This window comes from Arvicanthis niloticus, chromosome 30 (genome assembly GCF_011762505.2).
Source record: "Arvicanthis niloticus isolate mArvNil1 chromosome 30, mArvNil1.pat.X, whole genome shotgun sequence".
Classification (NCBI taxonomy): domain Eukaryota; kingdom Metazoa; phylum Chordata; class Mammalia; order Rodentia; family Muridae; genus Arvicanthis; species Arvicanthis niloticus.
The window spans coordinates 21,879,462-21,900,486 of NC_133438.1; the positions used below are offsets into that span (position 1 = coordinate 21,879,462).

The window sequence follows — 21,025 nt, forward strand, 5'->3', positions numbered from 1 at the left end:
AAAGACACGTTCCCAAGGAAACCCCCCCAATCCCTAAATCCTGATTGGTGAAATAACTTGGCACAAATGTTTGTTTGTTTTGGGCTTAACTCGGGGTCATGGTTCAGTTCCTGAACTGAACCATGGTCTTGGTAGACCAGTCCTGGGGCATACGCTCAATAAACTATCCCTGTCTGACTGAGGTCAGTGTTTGTGTGGTTTGTGAGGCGATTCCTGAACCCCAACAAGAGACACTTGCTCAACCATGTTCATTGCTGCTCTGTTCATAATAGCCAGAAATCAGAAACAACCTGGATGTCTCTCCACAGAAGAACGGATTTTTACACAGTTGAATATTACTCAGCTGGTAAAGAACACAAAATCATGAAATTATCAGATAAATGGATGGACCTAGGGGAAAAAAAAATCCTAAACTAGGTAATCATGACCCAGGAAGACAAAAGTGGTATGAATTTGCTTATATGTGGATGTCAGCTGTTAAGTGGACGGTAACCAAGCTACAATCCATAGATCCACAGAGTTTAGAGAGTAAGGAACTAGGTGAGGGACAGATAGAACTCCCTAAGGAAGGGAAACAGATGAGATGGTTATGGATGGCCTGGGTGTGTGTGTGCGTGATTAGAACAGAAGGATCAAGTGGGGAGGGGGAGGGAGGAGGAGGATGAGGGAGGTAATATGGGAAGAGACAGCTAAAATTAAGAGCCATTTGAGAGTAGGATGAAAACCTAGTAAAATAGAAGCTTCATAAAATATATACATATATGAAGGTGAACTAATTGAAATAGCCAAATAACAGGCAGACAGAACCTTAACTAGATATCTCTTGTGGTAGGGTTACATCTTATTCAGTTCGTGCCCTAAGGAATTCCATGGAATCCCACAAGCAGCCTGGGCTGTTGCCTACACTAGGTCTCTTTCCACACACTGATGGTGAGGTCCCATAGTTGATGACAACATCTACACAACTCACTGAACACAGAGAAGTCAAGCTGGTGCCTTCCTAAGAGCCTTCATCCCTCTGTGCAAGCATCTGTGGTACAGGAAGTTGCTCTGCATGCTACCAAAAGAAGAAGCACAAACAACACCCCAGCCACAAACTCCTTGATATACAGTGCTGTCCTGCCTGTAAGATATGCTATGACAATGGTGGCACAAAGCTTGTGGGAGTGGCCAACCACTGTCTGATTTGACTGAATGCCCACTCCACAAGATGGATTCCATACCTGACACTACTTGGGTGACCAAGAACCTGAGACTAGATAGCCCAGAGACCTATGGTTACTTTTTTTTTTTTTTTTAAGTAACTATAAAATGACTTCTAATGATATTCTCCTATAGTCATAGATCAGTACCCTATTCTGCCATCATCAGCAAATCTTCCAGAAGCAGAAGGGATCAAATATAGAGACCCATAGTCAGACATTATACAGAGAATGAGAGACCTTGGAACATAAAAGGCATGTCTCCAACAAACTCCCTCTCAGGACTCACGGAGCTCTGAAGAGCTAGAAAGAGTGAGTAGTCAGTGGTGGTAGAGGTGGAGGGCATCAAGAAAACAAGGCCTTCTAAAGCAACAGAATTTATACACATGTGAATTGACAGACACTGTGCTAGTGGGGATTCTGGAGATGAAACACATATTTTTTTCCCTAACCCAGCAGCTATCTCCGACTGATAACCACCTGCAGATTAAGATTTAGTTTCCTCCAAGGAGTCTCGTTGGGGAGATAACTATTCTTAAGGGTGGGCTACAGGCCCAGAAGTAGGTAGCCAACAGAAATGAACTCAATGACATCTTTGGAGGCTCCTTGTCTCATAATATTGTGTCAGGGCTTTTTCTTTCTTTCTTTTAAAAAATTTGATCTTATTTTTGATGCGCGTGCACACACACACACACACACTTTCTCTTTCTTACTCTACAGTTTCTTTGTGTATATATGTATATATGGCTTCCATTTTAGTGGTTTTTGATTCATGAGTGTGCCGACTAGTGGGCCTCTGTCTTATGTCTGCTTCTTGCGCCTTTCCTAGGCTCCTTTCCTTCTGTTTCATTTTTTGTTCTATTCTGATGTGTTAGTTTTGTTTTATCTTTTGAAACTTTTATTTCTGTTTTCCAATGAGACACAGAAAGGGGGTGGATCCAGGTGGGAGGAGACAGGAGGAACTGGAAGGAGAAGCCGTAATCAGATACATTATGTGAAAAAAAAAAGGCTGTTTTCAATAAAAGGAAAAAATAGGAATCTTTAAGAAAGTTTATTATACATGCTAATTTTCAAATTTTACCCTGCCGGTTAAGATAGGAAATCTTTCATGACTTTATTATCGTGAAATGAAATGGCTTTAAGAGGCAACTTTGATAAAATCACAGAAAAGCAAACACACTGTTTTACATGTGAATACACTGATGTAAATCATTTCTAGTTCTGCTAACTCTGCTGAGAATTCAGGCCCCATCCCACACCAGACATTCCTGAAAAATTATTTGGAAAACCACTAAGTTAAATAAAAAGATTTGTTCTATTTTTCCCCTAAGTTAGAGTCACCCTTGTTTATGTGTGTGACATAAGAGATTATAGATTTACTCAAATTCAAAGCTGAGAATTTAGGAAGTTTTAATCAAATTGTCTTATGGATTTAAATATTAACCAAGGGTTTTTTTTTTTAATCATATTTGCTCTTTACCTTTGTCTCTATTTCTTAAATTTCAAACTATAATCATATTATAGTGTTTTATGATAAACGTCATTTTAAATAAATATAAAAGAGTAACTATGAGGCAGTGCCATTTTTTCTCTTATTATGAGAGGAATACATATTCTGGCAGGGAAAGATGGAAAGAAGAAAATGAATGTCATCAGGCAATGAGCCGTGTGCGAACGCTGGCATGTTTTTATAAATGTATGTGAGATCTTTTCAAATACGTAATTTTGTATTCAGCCTCTTTTTGTTTAATCGACTACAAACATTTGTGAACCTGCCTCTGTCAGCTCTCCTCACAGGAAATAACCAGTTCCCTCTAGAGAAAAAGAAAGCAACTGGTGGGAGATGCAGATCTGACTCTAATTTGCCACAGTTGTGATTCTATTTCCTTCTTCTTGGGGAATCAGCTTAGAGTGACCTTAGTCATCACTTTCCTCTTTATCAAAGGACACAAGGTCAGGCGGTGTCATGTGGTACCTCCTGCCAGGGCAGCAGAATATTGAGAAACACTATGGAAATGCTATAAGTTAAATACTTTCAATGTTTAATTACAGTATCTCTTCACAACAATATAAACCCTAAATAAAACATATTCCATCATGGCTAAGACCTCGTATTCTGGCATTCTGCTACAGGGGTTTGAATTCTGACTTCCAAGCTAGAGACTATGAGTGAATTATTTGTTCTTTGTGGGTCTCAGTTTCTTCATATTAAGCAGCAGTGACTACTTCATAGGGATTTTGTGTGGGTTAAATGAGCCAATCGTTACAAAACATGTGAGGCAGTATATAGCACCTATGGATGTCAAACATGCTAGCTATGGTTATTATTATCATTATTATGGGCTGTACTGTGTGTGCACTATGATTGAGACACATGAGCAGTTCACAAAATCTAACAAAAGGCTCAGAGCCAGATTTGGATTGCCTTATGACAAAATATGCTGGGCTCTATGATCAGATCCCATGATTTTTAGTCAGTGTGACAATTTCTTCTTAGAGGTAAAATGGGAACACTGAGTAAATGACCAGTTAGGTCCTTTGGAAGATTGAAGTAGGGTCAGAACGCCAAAGGGAAATAAATGTTTTCCAGGAGAAGTGGCTGGAGAAAGGGGCACTCAAAGTTCAACTTCATTTATAGTGGACTTACTAGAAGCAAGACAAACTACTGGGCACATTTATTCATGCATGTTTTGTTCAGACAGTAAGAATGACATAATCTTCTCCCATACGTGTGATCACATTAGGTAGTTTGAGCATCTTTTCCAAAGCTCACAAAAGAAGCAGTTTTAAACCCAGGTCTGATGTCAAAGCTGACAGTTGGTTTCTCTGTGCGTTTCCTCTGTAGTGTGTAGAGAAAGGAGTGGAGAAGGATGCTATGAACCCAGAGCTCTGGGCAGAACAGTATAGCTGGGTTACAAACTGTTTTCCAATTTCTAGTGCTTATAGTTGATTATTCATAAGTGTTCCAGTCACCTATTACCCAGAGTTCCTTGCCTACGTGTGTTACAGATCAAGAATCATCATCCTGTGACAGACATTAAGCCTCAATCATCTCCAGTCACTGTGGCAGCAGTTGTTGGGGCAGTGGCATAGGCTGCCTTTCCCTTGGGACTTTTCTTCATAATTGTAGTGATTGCCTCCCCGCCTCCAGGTTACTTAAGATTAATAAACCATTCTGGAGTCACAAAGCAACTTGATTTGCTGGTTAGGACAAAAAGATTTTGTTGATTGTGCTAACCCTGACATCCTAGTTTGGCAACACAAAACTGTTTAAAATGAGATCCATGTATATAGGAGGATAAGAACCATATGCATTCTTAAAACCAACCCCCGTTTTAACTATGTTTGAAAGCTCCAGCTAAACGAACTAGGGACAGACACGGAAGAGATGAATATCTGTGAGAGGGAAAAGCAGCACCTATGAGAGGGAACCCACCACCATGATGCATCTTTTAGATCTTCCAAAACGTGAAGAGGAGGGAAGCGATAAGAGGAAATAACCCCCCATCGTGTTTATTAATGAAGTCACAAGAGATAAGCTCTGCCCATTGTGGGTAGGAGGTTGAATTTAATTCCATTGAACAAATAAGCCATTTTAGTTCAATGATTCATAAAACAGCTCCAGTTAAAACAAACCCAATTTACTCTTCCGTCCATTTACATGGCACTGTTTCCAGAACCCATGGAGGCCATTATGTCAGAAATACTCCAAGAGGGTTTGAGTTTTGCTTAAGATGAGGCACAGTGAGAATTTCCATCTCTCTGTGCCTGTGCTATGAGCAGGCCAGGTAGGTGTGGGGTAAAGGAGCCACTTTTGCATTAAGTAGAGGCCCTGACATGGCAGGGGGTGCGATCTATCTGAAAAGGAGTGTCTAGGTAGCTTCTATCTAGGGGACAACTGACTGCTGGTGAAACTCACTTTGTGGGCACATAAGCCATGGTTTTCTACTGCTTTCCTATATTATGAACTGGTAGTAGCCCCTGAATCAAGTAAGCACTGATCTTGTGATATGTGCTGTGACAGATGGCTCATGGGTATCTGAAAGTCCCAATTGGAAGAAACTTTATATGTGTGGTGTGTGGACTGTATGGTCACAAGTATGTGGATGCGTGTCCTCATGTGTGCACATGAGGAGGCTACAGAATGACTTTGAGTGTCTTCTATCACTCTTGGCCTTATTGCTTTGGGGCAGAGTCTCTAGGCTTGCTGTTGTTTGGCTATGCTGGCTGGCTAGCGAGCTCTCAGGATTCATCCCCTCCCCCAGTGCCAGAGCATATAGCCATGCCTGGATTTTTATGTGGGCACGGGACATTCAAACTCAGAACCTCATGCTTACAGAGCAAGTGCGGATACCTACTGAGCCACCTCTCCAGCCCCCAGTGGAAGCTCTTAAAGAGGCTTCTCATCTGCACCATGGTTCCTTATGTCCAGCATTCTTCCAAAGACTCTTTCTTTGGAACTCAATTGGTCCCACCCAAGCTCATCATCTCTCCCCAGCTTTTCTTAATGATGATCCCATCTCCGGTATTTTATTTCACCCCATCCCTGGCACGCCAACTGTCCTCAGGTTGCACTTCGGCCTCCACACACCACCTCCCATTTGTGCTTTGATTTCTTCTGCACCATACTCTGCCACCTGCTTCACTTCCTCTTCACTCACTGTCTCTCCTACACACATATGTCAGTCATTTTCAGAGACTCTCTTGTGATCATGCTTGGCCTTTTTCTTGAGATTCTTTAGCATTCGCTTGGCTTAATGGGTCAAGTTCAAATTCCTTTTCTTGATGTTCCGAGGCGCCCACTTTCTCTCTGGTCAACATGTTTTCTTTGCTCATTTTTAGCCTCTGCTCTAACTTAGTGACCTCGGTGTCTGTGTGTCAGATCAATCTTAGTTGTGGTTATTTCTTAGCCAGTTAACCCTCGACCATATGTTCCAGAGCTTGGCATGAGTCTACATTGTTTCCCTCTCTTGTTTAGGACACTTTATTTTTATGTCAATCATTTTAGAATAAGGTTATTAGGTTACCTGTTTATTTATATGTCCCTTCATGTAATGTGTATGTGCCTGTGTGACAAGATGGTTAGCTTTTTGAACATAAACATTATGGCTCAGGTTCTTCTCCAGCCTTCCGGAGAACCTATTATATAAAGGTTACCTCATGCCTATGGTTGTTGCTGTGGCCACGAACTCATCCTTCTTAGCATAGAGTGGGTGTTCTGTGTGTTAAGTGACTGGATGATAACTGTGAGGAAATACTGGGCTCTAAGATCCAATTTTCTATTTTCTTTCACTCAGATAAGAAAATGAACTCCTTTAATGAAGTTGGCTGGGCTAACAAGAGGCAATGGTGCCTTCAGTCCCAGCTTAAGAAGGTGAAAGCCATTTGGTTTTAAAGATGGCTTTTGTTCTGACAGCTGGGTTATCTGGAATGACTTTTCCTGACGTCTCTGCTCTGATCTTACTTGAATAAGGACTTTCAATAACACTTTCATTTAGTCAAGTTTGGCCGTGGCAACTCTTTCCTGGCATTATGTCCTGAGGCATATTTTATAATGGCAATACAAGTTGGCCCTCCTCTTTGCTTCTCTGTCACTTCAGTTCCTGCTCTCTGGTTAGTCCTCGGTTCTTGTTGATGTCCCAAGACAAGAGTTCTTCACTTTAGTCTGTAACACTTCGGAATCATATACAATACATATGTGTCTTATACTAGATCTACTTATTATTACATGTACATGTATACACGGGTATCATGTCAACATCTATTTGTACTTGTCTCTGCAAACTGCTCAAGGGTAGTACTTATGTCTCATTCATCTTTGCACCCTGGTACACTGCCTCCTATAGGAGCTTTTCCATGGATGTCCACGGATGAAACCAAGATGGGGAAGGACTGAGACGACATTCAGGGCCCTGTCACCTCTGGCTTCCACCACGAAGTGGCACTTTGGTGGCTAACCATTCTCCTGGTCTGGTACTTCCGCAGCTGAAGAGCTGGAGAGTGTGTGGCCAGAAGCCCCGAGTGCCCATCCTGGAGCACCAGCCAGCTGAGCCAGGAAATACCACAACCACAACCAGAACCCCGCCTTTCTTCTGGAGGAAGGTCAATATTGACCTTTGAAATTGTGGGGTGTTAACTTGGCGCTCCCTGGAGTGAGAAGCCTCAGAGAAGCCCAGCTCAGGCCTCCCTTCTCTGCTGGGGCAGCAGCAAGCTGGAACGGGGTAATACTGCTTTTAGACTGACATTTTAGGTTGGGGGACTTTACACATGTTTGGCTCTCCTAGGTGACATTAAAGGGCACAAGATTACCACAATGCTATCAACATTTCCTGGGAATTCCTTCTTAGACATCAGGCTTTGCATAAACTGCCTTTCTGTCTTTACAAGGGGCGGTAGGGATGCCACTTAAGACCAGACGGTTTCTAACATGGTTGGTGGCTTTTGCCTAACAGTCCTTCAGTAGGTGAATGAAAGAGTGGTTACAGGGTGTTAGGCAACATATTTTTTTTAAAAGCATTTGAATATTTGGGTAATTTCTAAGTAAAATGGGTAATATACACATACGGATATTTTGACTCTTCTTTGGAAATAATAAAGCATCTACTTTTGTAACTCTAATAAAATGACTTCATGACTGTCCAGCTGAAATGGGCCAGTCTGGAGAAGAAGCAAATCCAGAGGAAGAGAATTTAAGATCGAGATTAGCAAATTAACGGGCAGGAAAAGCCAAACAACCAATTAACCTACCGCTGCTGAGCCCGGGCTGGTTTGGAGCATCAGGCTGTCTGGTGTCTGAACCCTGTGCTCTGAAAGCTCCCCAGAAGCAGAAGCATTGAGTTCCGTAATGCTTCCCAGTCCCTGGGAGTGCTTTGTTTGCACGCCACTTTCTCTGCTGAGCGGGTGTGGAAATCACATTGTGTTGTTCTGAGATGGTTGCCACGGGAACATCTCAACCTAGTCATTATCTGCTCAGGGTACTGATTATATTAAATCAGGAGACTAAGCTGTGGAAGGGCTGCTGTGGGAGCCAGGAGCTGCTTCCTCTTCCAAGACTGCGATTCCTGGGCCACTGTACCCTCTTGGTTGGTGTCTTTGAACACACATTTTTCTCAACACTGTCTCTCCTGTTTTTCTTTCAACAGAGCTACTAAATGAAATCCATCCACAAGAAGTCGGCTTTGGATAATAGAGCTGTTACATTTCCTCTGCTCCTGCCTTCCTACAGTTCTCTGTTTTAGCTCTTCCCTGGACATAAAAATAACTGCCTCTCTTTTCTCTCTCTCTCTCTCTCTCTCTCTCTCTCTCTCTCTCTCTCTCTCTCTCTCTCTCTCTCTCTCTGTTTTCTCCTCCATGCTTAGGTGTAAAGAGAACTCTTCTTTAAAGATCCATGCTCCCTTTGTCCCACACAACGGTGCTAGAAACCCCATCTCCTGCCACTTTCTAAGAGAAAGTTCTAGAAACTCATACAGATGTTTCTCGTCTACTTGTGGACATAGAAACAAGAAAAAAAAAATTGGCTTCTAACAAATACTTTTGTCCCAAGTATTTCAACTGATTTGGATGATCTCTTATGAGGAAGAGTTTGAGATTCTTATTCCAGGAATAAAATATTATACTCTATTGTTGCCATTATTGTTGTTGATGATGATGATAACGATGGGTGAGACGTATGTTTAGGTGACGCAAGATGATGATTTGAATTGAATATAGATTGTGGAAAGGCTAAACCAGGCCAGTTCACATTTGCATTGCATACTGATTTGTCTGTGTCGTGAACACTTTAAAATCTATCCTCTCGGCAATTCCCATTTGATTTTGAAAGATTTGTTTTTATTTTTAATGACATGGATGCGTGTGTGTACATATGCATGCAAGGGTATGTGCTCGCAAGGGCGGGTGCCTATAAAATCCAGAAAGTGATGTTGAATCCCCTGGAGTTGGAGTTAAAAGTGGCTGGAGCTGTCTGATGTGGATGCAGGGTAGTCTGTAAGAGCAGCATGCACTAACCACTGAGCCATCTCTTCAGCTTTTGAACTTATTCTTACATAATCATGTTTGAGTGGCATTGTATTGAGGACTCTTTTGTGGGCAAATGTTTACAACTGACTGGTCTGTAATTTATTGTTTAGACCAGGACAAACTGGAAAGGAAGATGCTGTAATTACTAAGAATGTCCAGACCAAAAAACAACAACAAAAAATCAAATTAGGACCATGAAAGACTAATCAGGTACTTAACCACCTGATTATATAGGCAAGAGGACTGTGGGCACGAGAAGGCTGTGCTTTCCTACCTATGCATGGAAAGGGATTTTTTTTTTCTCAGAAGAATGTGTATAAGATCTACAAGGGAGGGTAGTTTTATACTATTGCTTCTTTGTATGCAAATTTAGTCAATGTTAAGTCCATTCTTGAAAGTAATGAATGGTTCTAGAAAGTGGAAAGAAAATGACAGCAACAAAGAAAAACAGACTGGACTGAATGTGCCTATTGAGATGTCATAAAACTCTTCTAAATCTACTTAGACGTATCTACAGTAGGCGTTGGTAACTTTTCCCTATGAGGGCACAGCGGCAGGTAAGTTTGGCTTTGTGGATCATGTGGATTTTACTGAAGCCACCTGCTCATGTAGGCCCACAGCAGCCTGAGATGGCCCACAATCAGAAAACAGCCACAGCAGTGTTCCAACAAGAGTGTATTTACCAAAACAGTCATGGGGGCACATGTGGTGCATGGGCTCTCACTCATGACCTCTGTCCCAGTGATCTGTTGTAATATCCACAAATACCACTTGACAGAAGACAACTTGTTGTAGGTATTGATTCTGATGTCTCCTGTCTAGTATGACAGGTTGGAATCATGACCAATGAACAATGTGGAAATGCAATGGGCCTTCCTATTCAACACAGGTTTTTTTCTTTTTCTTTGCTTTATGCATAGGCCAGAGGCTTAAGACCAGTGTTGAAGGAGGTATAGAAGAGAAGCAACCAGGAGCATTGTGGGTAGGGAATGGCAGTTGTGTGAGATTCATTAAGTGATTTAGTAGGAAGGCTGCAGAAATGCAGAACCGGGAATGGGAGTCTAGCTACTGGTTTGCTTCTCCTAGATCGAATTAGTTTTTAAGCTTAAATTTATAAATGATTTACTTTTTAGGGCTTATATCAGAGTCTATCTGGGCAGAGAAACCAAAACTGCAGCAATGTGAGTAAAATGGTTGTGTGTCTTTGTCTGTCCTTGAACAAGATGGACACAGAGTAAGGGCTGAGGAGAAGGTAAGTTAACTGTGTAGTTACTGAGTAGCTACTAACTATAAAGAGTTACTGGCCGGGCGGTGGTGGCGCACGCCTTTAATCCCAGCACTTGGGAGGCAGAGGCAGGCGGATTTCTGAGTTCCAGGCCAGCCTGGTCTACAGAGTGAGTTCCAGGACAGCCAGGACTACACAGAGAAACCCTGTCTCGAAAAACCAAAAAAAAAAAAAAAAAAAAAAAAAAAGAGTTACTGAGTTTAGGACCTTTGTAGTTGACTTAGCGACATAACTTATGCATCTAAGCAAACTGAGAACACTTACAAAACCACATATGGTGCAGGGATGGGGACTGTCTCTGTATGTTACGTGAAAGGAAAAGATTGAAAGAATTATCCAGAGAAGTCCTGCGGAGAATGGATTTCAGGCCAATATTTTTATTGGATGAGTGGATAGCTCTGAGTAACAGGTAGAAAATGGAGGTGACGAGCATTCAGAGCCTGAAGAGACCTGAGGAGACCAGGCAGGGCCCAGGCACCAGGAGGCTCCTTAAGGGACCACCTCCAGAGGGTGGGAGGGTGGCAGCCACTTGCAGGTGATTTTTCAAATAAATAGGACCAGTGCATATAAATGATGGCTACATGCAATCTATGTACACATTTGTAGATCTCTTCAGATTTAAAAAGAACAGCAAATGATTATTTTAAAAATCCAGCTGGTTTTCACATGCAGATACCTATGACATAGACAATTAACTCATCTGTACAGAGACCATCACGATTACCATTGATGCTTGTGAGCACTGGGTTGAATTAGAACCTTGGCCACATAAAGACCGACCTCCCAGTTTCCTCATTTGTTCATGCATTATATTAGAAATCATGAAATAACATCTATTGTTGAGAACAGGCTTTTGGGTAATTTTCTCCCTGTGACTCTGCTGGAGAGCTCTGGTGTAGACAAATAATGTCCTGCTTTGTGAAGCTTTGTGCTACTGTCCCATTCATTTCTATAGTCAGAAAATTGCCAGTGGTGTAGCTTCCATGGGGAAACTAACACAGCATGCATGGGGTGGTGAGGAGAGGTCAGAGGCACTACCAGAACTCCCACAGGCTGCATTCAGTGTCACACTGGTCATGAGGTGGCACAGTCCTGAGTTTTAAAAAGTAGTCTTAGTGGGTATTTGTTTCTAGTATTTAAAAGTTATTCTGTGTCTGTATCCTCGGAAGAGCTGAAAAGGAGACACCGAACAATACTAGGAGAAACACAAACATGTCCGTCATCTCCTGGCCTTTCAAGGATCTAAGGATCAAGAAAGAGCAAAGTCTAATTTTTTCCTTGTCATTTCCAGGGGTCGAGGCAAATCAAATTTCCTCCTGTGTGGTGCTTGCTGATGTCAAAGGAAAGGAATACTCTGCGGATACCATCCAGCACTTTGAAATTTATAGACCAGAAGCAATACGAGAACCAAACAGCAGAAACCTTGGGGCGAGTTGTGAAATTTATTATTGGTGCCTCCTTCCATCCAACCATGAGTCCAAGGTGAATGGTCACCATGATAGAAGTTAGGAAATCTGGAGAAACGACTGGTCCCTGGCTTGGATTTCCTCAGGAATGTAAGATGGAGTAGCAATGGAAGAAGAAATATGGGGTGGGCTAACAGCTTCACCACAGAGGAGGAAGCAGCAGACATGGGAAGGTTCCCCTTTAATGAAGGGTCACCAGGAATGTAAGGAGAGACCCCAGGGTTTTCAGGAGACTGAGCAGAGAGTTAGTAATAGGGCTGTCTGAGGGCAGAAGTCCGTGGATTTACCTGTTAAGTTTTAAAAACTAAATAGCATCTCCTCCCTCCTCTAGCTCAGCCCTGGCTGAAGAGATTGTGTTAGAAGACAAAACGAGCGCCTTATTTAAAGGTCACAGTTGTGAAAGGTTATGTTTTCCTTTCTTTTCTTTCCTTTTATTTTTTTCCCCCTTGGTGACAGGGTCTCTCCACATAGCTATCCTGGAACTCACTACATAAATCAGGCTGGCTTCGAACTCACAGATCCTCCTGCCTCTGTCTACCTAGTCCTGGCATTGAAGGCCTGCCTCACCATTCCCACCAGGGTTAGAACTTGTTTTCAGAGCTGATGTGAGAGACCACATGAGGAGCTTGGGAGACCAAGTTTTAAGTTCCAGTTGTGGAGACAGAGGTAGAGGAAGGAAGGCCGACCTTGCAAGGTTTTGAAGTTCATAGGGAAGTGAGTTTTCCCCTCAAAGAAAGCATTTGTTCCTTTCCAGGTACCCGTGGTTACTCACTGTTAAGTAGACGGAAGTCAATGAATGGGTAGGAGCCGCGGCGTTCGGCAGGAACCCCCGTCTGACCCCTTAGTCGTACATCTCCTAGAAAACAGAAAACCCAAACGCATGTTTGAAGACGGTGCCAAGTATATTCACGTTTTTTTTTTTTTTTTCAGGAAATCCTCTTAACCAGTTATGTTGGTGGAACCAACCCAGGATGTTAGGAGAAAACCTGAAGAGAGTGCTGGTGGGAACCGGTGCTGAGTGTAACGAATCTGCCAAGACTAAACTGAATTGTATTTACCTGCAGAAAATGTGGTTCATTTACACAAGAGAATACTACTTGGCTATTAAAAAACAAGGATATCATGAATTTTGCAGGCAAATGGATAGAACTAGAAAATATCATCCAGACCCCAATCCAATATTTTCTATTGAGGGAACCCAGACCCAAAAGGACATGCATGGTATGTACTCATTGGTTAAAAAAAAAAAAGTACAGAATACACATGATACACTCCACAGACCCAAAGAAGTCAAACAAGAAGGGAGGCCCAAGCAAAGATGCTTGAATCACATTTAGAAGGGGAAACAAGACAGTCATGGGAGGCAGAGGGAAGGAGGGAACTGGGTGGGAGAGGAGAGGGGTATGGGGAGGCAGGATCAGGTGTAGGGAGACAGAGGGAGAGGCCCAGAGGGCCAGGAGAATGAATGGAAATCTTCAGCTGTTGGGGATGAGGGGATGGTGGGTGGGGGGAATCTCCAGGAAGTCCCAGAGACCTGGGGTCGGGAGGCTCTCAGGAGTCAGTGATCTTAGTGGTGACTCACAACGTTGGGGACATGAGACCTGAAGAGGCCACCTCCTATATCCATCCAGTGGAGGGATACGGGCACCGGCCCCTCTACAAAACATTCAACCCAGAATTTGTCCTGTCTAAAAGAAATGTACGAACAAAGATGGGGCAGAGACTAAAGAAACGACCAACCAATAACCAGCCCAACTTGAGACCCATCCCATGGGCAAGCACCAATCCCTGACACTATTAATGATACTGTTGTGCTTGCAGACAGGAACCTAGCATAACTGTCCTCTGAGAGGCTCTACCCAGCAGTTGACTGAAACAGATGCAGACACCCACAGCCAGACATTGGACGGAGGTTGAGGACCCTTATGGAAGAGTTGCGGGGAAGAATTGCAGGCCCCGATGGGGAGGGGGACCCCACAGGAAGACCAACAGAGCCAACTAACCTTGGACCCCTGGAAGCTCTTAAAGACTGAGTCACCAACCAAGAAGCATATGTGGGCTAGAAAGAGATCAAGGCACATGTGTAGCAGGCTTGCAGCTCAGTCTCCATGGCTGCCTTATCTGGCCTCAGTGAGAAAGGAAGTACCTAATATGGCAGAGACGTGATGTGGCAGGATGGGGGGAGGGGGGATACCCAGGAGGTCTCACCCTCTCAGAGGAGAAGGGGAAGGAGGGAGGGACTGTGTGAGGGGGGCCAGAGGGAGAGCAGCTTTCGGGATGTAAATAAATTAATAAATAAATAAATAATAAATAAATACTCCCTGGGGCTATAGGGATGGAGTAGCCAACCCTGGGAGCATGGATTGTGTTCTGGGGGTTGTAGCTCCTCCTCCCTTAGTAGAGGTAATGGCCCAGAGTATTGTTTTCTGATGGTGTCCACTCTCTCTGCCTCTAGGTTGTGCTCTTGATGAACATCAAACCCTGTCTGGAGAGTCTCGTGTATCTCAGGCTCCTAGCTACTCTCGTTCTCACGATAGTCTATTGCACTTCCAATACTGAGCTCTCCCTGGATTCTTCCAGTGGCTGCTTCATTCCTTCACGCCCCTCTTTGGTGTGCATGCCTTGCCTTCCCAACCCAGAGAGGACAGCAAATAGAGGGACATAGTGGACTTGAGAACAGAGCAGACCTTGGAGAGACATAGTCTGAACATTTGCTTCCTGTGTTATCTTGAGAAGTGTATTTCTCTCTACTTCAGGTGTCCCATCAAATGAAAAGAACTTGTTTCAAAGTGCCTGGGTCTGAACATCAGAAGTAACACTGGTTACTTAGTTACAATGGTTGTTAGCCTGCCTTCTAGATTCCTGCAGAGCAGGAACATACACTTTATGTGATCTGCATCTCCTCATTGTGCTTTGTGTACTGTTTGGTACTTGGTAGACACTAAGCAATTGGTCCATCAATTATTACATTTCATGTTGACTCCAAGGAGATGTAGAAATCTATGAGCTGGTATGTGCTTCTGGAAGAACTATGTCAGGGAACATTCTAGAAGCATCAATTTCAGGAACAACTAGACGCCTTCTGTAAGCCATTTTCCCCCAGACCTGCTAGCAAGGGGCCTCAGCCTGGGAGCAGAGAGGAGAGACAGTCTCTTTACTCTCTAATCTTTGGGGTTAGCCAGACCCAAGGGAGGGTTCCATTCACTGCCATTCCTGCCACCGACAAAGTGAAAGTTCTCTTACAGGCCAGGCCTGGAATTGTAAGTGTAAGCAGGAGCCCTTAGAACAGTCTCTACATTAGTGTCCTAGGTGTAACTGATATTCATTGTGTTTCTGAAGGGGGAGATGTTTACAAGTTCGGGACTAAAGACTAAAAAGAGATAAGTTAATTATTAAACCAGGAAAAGGAAAGTCAGAGGACATAGGAGGAGATGAAAAGTTAACTTAAAACTGTGGGTGTTATCTGCCCAGGGCAGTGGTGCATGCTGTGCTGTCCTGGTACCCAGGAGGCTGGAGCAAGGAGGGTCATGACTTACAAACTAGCCTGGGCTATGTAGCAATGTCCCTGTAATAAAACACACAAATACACACACACACACACGCACACACACACACACACACACACACACACACAGAGAGAGAGAGAGAGAGAGAGAGAGAGAGAGAGAGAGAGAGAACAGTTAAACAAAAGCCACTCAGCCACTCAGAAGTAAAAGGTTTTTTCCTCCTTGTATTATCTTGAACACCTACATATGTAAGATTTCTGGTTTCACAACGCGTTTTCAAAGACCACTGCAGTGGATTCATCGGCATGTGACTTTCATTGGACATTTGCCTTGTGAGGAGAACAAGAACTTTATTTTTTAACTGAAATATACAGTGTCCCTGGGAAGAAAGGCAGAGAGACCACTACTGTTTACACTGGATCCTCAGCTAAGGGCTGAGTCCCCTAACAAGCTCCCGGGAAGAACACACTGGTTTTCCTCAAGTTTTTGGTGCTTTTCTCTTGCAATGGGCAGAGCTCTGTCAGGTCTAGGCTCTCAGATTTTACATGCATGGCTTTCTCTTCAACGCCACACCTAACGGCGTATAGACTTGGTTTTCAAAATGAAACACAAAGGGAATCTTAGATCCCCACACTGTGGGGTTTGGACTTTGTAGTAAGTAGCCACTGGGGGAAATATAGCACATACATCACAAACTCATTCAGTGCTAATGTAAATGAATGTATTATAGCTTATAACTCTGCATGACTGACGTGTGCTTCAAAAAATCTAGATCACAACCAATCAAAATGCAGAGAACGGATGACCATGTGATGACCAACCCAACTGATACATCTGCAACACAACTCCTGCACCTAGCAGGGCTTAGGGGTCATAGCAGAAGAGGTGAAAGGTCATGAAAGCTGGAGGGACAAGAGTTTGCCATGAGATTTTGTCTCTTAGAAATGCCAGAGAAGCCACACCCAGGAAGTCTCCTCAACATGGCTGCCTACACAAGCTCTGAACAAAGATGAAGCCAATAGACATGCCAACATGGAAGGGAGAAGTCTTACCAGGCCTCAACACTAGACAAAGAACACTACATGCATCTAAGGAATGCTGAGAACAGGAGAAATAATGTTCCCCAGGTAGAGGCCCCTGGGATCGTTTTCCAATACCAAGAAATAAGCCCTGCAATTATACATACAAGGAAAATTGTGTGGATCAAGCAGGTTGTATTTCTGTTTTTAGGAGTATGTGTGTATGTGTGTATGCATGTGTATGTGTGTATATATGTGTGTGTATATGTATGTGTGTGTATGTGTGTATAAAATAATATTTAACCATGATCCAAGCCATGAACATGAGATAGAGCAAGGCAAGGTGCATGCGAAGAATTGGAGGGAGGAAATGGTATAATTATATTTTAATCTCAAAAAATATTTTAAAAATGTATGCATAGGTGTGCTGGCTAGTATTATGTCAACTTGACACACAAACTACTGTTTCCTTGGAAATGAGGGAACCTCAATTGGAAAACTGCTTCCATAAGACACCGCAGTAAGACATTTTCTTAATTGGTGGTTGTGGGGGAAAGGCTTAGCCCATTTGGGGTGGTGCTATCCCTAAGCTGGTGGTCCTGGGTTCTATAAAAAAGCAGGCTGAGCAAGCCATGCAGAGCAAGCCAGTAAGTAGCACCCCTCCATAGTCTCCTCATTAGCTCCAGGTTCCAGCCCTGTTTGAGTTTCTGTCCTGACTGTCTTCAGTGTTGAATAACAACGTGTAAAGGTAAGTAAAATAAACTCTCTCTTCCCTAACTCTCGTTGTTTGGTCTTAGAGTTCCATCACAGCAATAGTGACACCAACTAAGAAAATAGGTACGAAGCTGTCTGGGTCTGTGGCTTTGCTCACCTGATGTCCTGCTTTGGGCTTTTCTCAGAGGCTTGCTAATTGAATTGACTTCTCTCTTAGTATTTTCTCTTAGTAGTCAAGGAATTGCTTTTGAATTTGTAGGTATGAGAGCGCCTACCATTCTCTCAGAAATTATCTGTTTGATATTGACGCTGATTTTAAAACCTCGGACAGAGTTCATTTCTGTTGCCCATCTAAGAATGAAAAACATGGGGTGCCTTGCATGGAAGACCTCAGATTTAAGGAAACTGGAGAGAGCATAAGGTAGGCGAGCAGACTGAGAGAAACAGCACACCAGTAAGGAGTCCCTTACTGACAGGACCAGTATTTTGTCATAATGAAAACCATTAGATAAGTCTATAATGGCTTTGAAGTTCATATTTATGACATTTAACTTACACAGTTATGGCAAATTTGCCCCCCTTTACAAGATTTATTGTGAAGACATTGTGATATGTGAAATAATATTTTCACTAACTATTTTATTCATGATTATTATTACTTTATTATTATAACTATCCACTAACTATATTATTAATAATTTATTGCATTATTCTTCTTCACTGACATTGATCGGCTACTTAGACTGTGTTGAGAGTTTATATGCATTTGTCATTATCAATTTAACAACTTGAAGTAGGTATTATTTATTACTATTGTCATTAGAACATTTTGTGGCAGAGGAAGTGAAGGCCTATGGAAATTCGATGTGCCCAAACTTATACAGTTTATTAAGAACTTGTGCTTAAACTCAGAGCTGCTCCAAGCCCATGTTCTTGATATCTTTCTCATTGACTCTTGCTGCTTTGGGGACCCTGAGTTGTCTTACTGAGTTGTCTTCCTCAGCCTTGATCTAGGTTTGTGCCTAGTTGTATTGTAACTTCTTCTGCTATGTTTGTTGATATCCCTGGGAAGCCTATTTTTTTCTGAAGAAAAAAAATGGAGATGGAGTGGATCCGGGTGAAAAGGGGAGTCAGGAGGGAAAGACTGGGAGCAGAGGGGGGAGGGGAACTGCAGTCCAGATGAAACTTATGAGAGAGAAAAACGAAACAGAGTTGACAGCATCAACTCGAGTAATGGCCCAGGTTGACCACATACCCAGCAGTTCCAGCTTCAGGGCTTCCCTTAGTGAAGCTACAACTATAGTCTGAGAAGCTGGTGGCTCTTAAACCTCTGGATAACCCTCAGGGGTAGTAAATGTTTTAAAAAAAAAACATTTTTAATGTTTTAAAATATTAAAAAATATAGTTTTTAAAGAGGATAAAACCATGGTAAAAGCACAAATATGGCAAGAGGAAACATGTATCTTAGAAAGTTTTCAACATGAATCCGAATGAAAGCAAACCAGATATGCTTTACCATGGGCTTTTTTTCTGTTGGAGGAAGACGGGTATCATATATATATATGAACCCACAGAACAAGTGCCGCCCTTGTATTCTCACTGGCCCCTGGTCTGGACAACCATCTGCTTACCTAGGGCTTTATATCCAAGCTAAACAATTATTTTGACTATTCATTAAACCCTTGTTTAACATCAGCCGCTTTTTTATTTTATTTTATTTTTTTTCCTGGCAAAGGAAAGGTGCGGTGGGAGCCGGGAGGAAGCACTGCCGGCTGAGCCATGTCCTCCGACTGTTCTTATTGTGTTCCAAAAGGAAGCAAACAGCGAAGGAATGCTTATTTTGAAAGGACTGCTGCTCTTTTGCTCCTTCAGAGCTGAAAGCATAACATGTCGTCCTTGGTCCTGAAGGCTGCAGCCGCAGGCAGAGCCCGAGCTGAGTCATTCATTCCGGGAGCCGAGACCCAGAGACAGTCCCCGGCCCTCCAGGGGACATAGCTCCGGATGGACCTATTGCCCACTTGGCCTCTCGTGTGGTGTCTGTTTAATAAAAGCCTGTGTTAGGGAGCAGACGTTGATGTGGCCTCTTATGTAACTGGCAGAGAGGGTGGAGACTCTGACAGTGGTGACAGCTTACAGTGGCTGAAACATGGACCATATGACAAGAACCAGACTCCAGCCCCCTCAAGTGGTTCCAAGGTCGTTTTGGGGTGAGCAGAAGGCCTGAAAAAGGGAGAGGGCAATAGCTGCCGTGTTCCTGTTGCATCGGAGGAGAAGGAAGATGGTGATGATGATCTTTCTATATACATGTTTCAGGGACTACAGGATGAGCTCTCACTGCAGGAGTGTCAATAATATTCTGAAGAAGATAGCAACGGCATCAAAAGAAAACGAAACTCTGGAGCAACCAAAACATGGTGGACAAAATGATACTCTGGTAGACAGCCATTCCCTCAAGCTCCCTGTGCAGCTTACCAAGTCATGTCACTGTTGTTTCGTGTAAAAAGAAGACAGAAAGAACCAGGTCCCCACACCTCAGACATGACCTCTCATCATGATACTCCAATACAGCGGTGTTTACTAAAGGTTTCAGTCAGTGGAGGTTTGACCATGCTCTGATAAATATACAGGCAATACAAATTATACCTGGTATACTTTAAAAACAATTGGGGGGAAGGTGGACTAAGAGGGAATGGGAAACTGAGTATGATTGGGGTGCATTGTATGAAATTCACAACTAATCAATAAAATATATTATATTGGGGGAAAATAGAGTGAGTTCTCCTTGGATACCTACCTAGCTTAACAGTTGTACAATTTAGTCATCTGTAGACTTATGAGATAGTGTAAACAGGCTGTACTTAACTCAGTCAGAGATTATTGTCTGAGTAGTGTTGTCTTATATGAGAGAACCAGTGCAGCTGACTAGACCCAACTTTTCCTCAGAGAATTTCCGTTTTCCACACTTCTCTGGGATAGGGTCTCACTATGTAGCTCAGGTAGGCCTAGAACTCATGCATGAGAGCCTCAACCTCAGGATGTTCCTGCCGTATCCTCCCTACTACTGGGGTTATGGGCATGTACCATTGTATTCAGCGTCAAGTTACTTGACTGAGGCAGGCATTGTCTGACCACAGAGGACTGTCTATCAGATCAGCTAAGTAGAACAATCTAGTTTTTTGGTTGGTTTGTTTCAATAGCTTTGCATTTCTGGGTCATTGTTGAAAATCACTTACGTAGCAAAAAAAGTTTCCAGAAAGCAGGCTTTTGACAGAAGCAAAATAATTTCTTTGCATGCATAAAAGAAAGAATAGTATTACTAAACAATACACTCTGCAACCTTAACTTAGGGCTATTAAATGCCTGGTGACAAATGTGTGTTTTGGGATTTGAATGATAGTCTCCAGAGCAGGTAAGGTAGGTTCTCACCCAGACTAGTAGAAACAGGAGTTGTCCTCATTTTTCAGCTTGATAGTGTTTCAGAGGAAAATATGAGAAAAAAAAAAAAAAAGTTCCAATCTCTGAGACTACAGGAGCCTAATTTTAAAAATCTATTGGAAAGAAGTATCAGGATTGCCTTCTGAAGGTTCCAAAGAGCTGGTAAAGAGTTCAAAAGAACGCAGAGAACAGGTCTGCTTTCAGGGGCCGAGAAGGGGAATAGTCTGAGGGACCAAGCCACCTGGATCTGCCCTAAGTGGCAGTGTTGTAAACTGTGCGCTATTTCCAGGACGATGCCTTTACCTCCAGCGTCTCTCCAAAGCCACTTTATGCTACTTTATGTGGATAATCTAGAGACAAAGTGCTCAGCACGGTGTCT

At 42.9% G+C, this 21,025-nt stretch overlaps 1 protein-coding gene and 1 long non-coding RNA gene across 19 annotated transcripts in view; one reads left to right on the forward strand and one right to left on the reverse strand.

Annotated features, from left to right (window-relative positions):
- LOC143441033 (uncharacterized) overlaps positions 1–19,968 on the forward strand; it is a 32,172-nt gene extending 12,204 nt beyond the window's left edge. For 2 of the 16 annotated variants that reach the window (XR_013108274.1, XR_013108278.1), the window contains 6 exons: positions 7,188–12,062; positions 12,304–12,375; positions 12,903–13,193; positions 13,794–13,884; positions 14,428–17,632; positions 18,947–19,968. This is a non-coding gene — a long non-coding RNA (uncharacterized LOC143441033). The remainder of the gene's footprint in view (positions 1–7,187; positions 12,063–12,303; positions 12,376–12,902; positions 13,194–13,793; positions 13,885–14,427; positions 17,633–18,946) is intronic. The other 14 variants (XR_013108284.1, XR_013108285.1, XR_013108277.1 and 11 more) reach the window with 14 other exon arrangements.
- Pde7b (phosphodiesterase 7B) overlaps positions 1–21,025 on the reverse strand; it is a 313,578-nt gene that overhangs the window by 71,966 nt on the left and 220,587 nt on the right. For all 3 annotated transcript variants that reach the window (XM_076928085.1, XM_076928084.1, XM_076928086.1), the window contains one exon: positions 12,745–12,828. In XM_076928085.1, the coding sequence (XP_076784200.1) occupies positions 12,745–12,828 (84 nt within the window). The remainder of the gene's footprint in view (positions 1–12,744; positions 12,829–21,025) is intronic.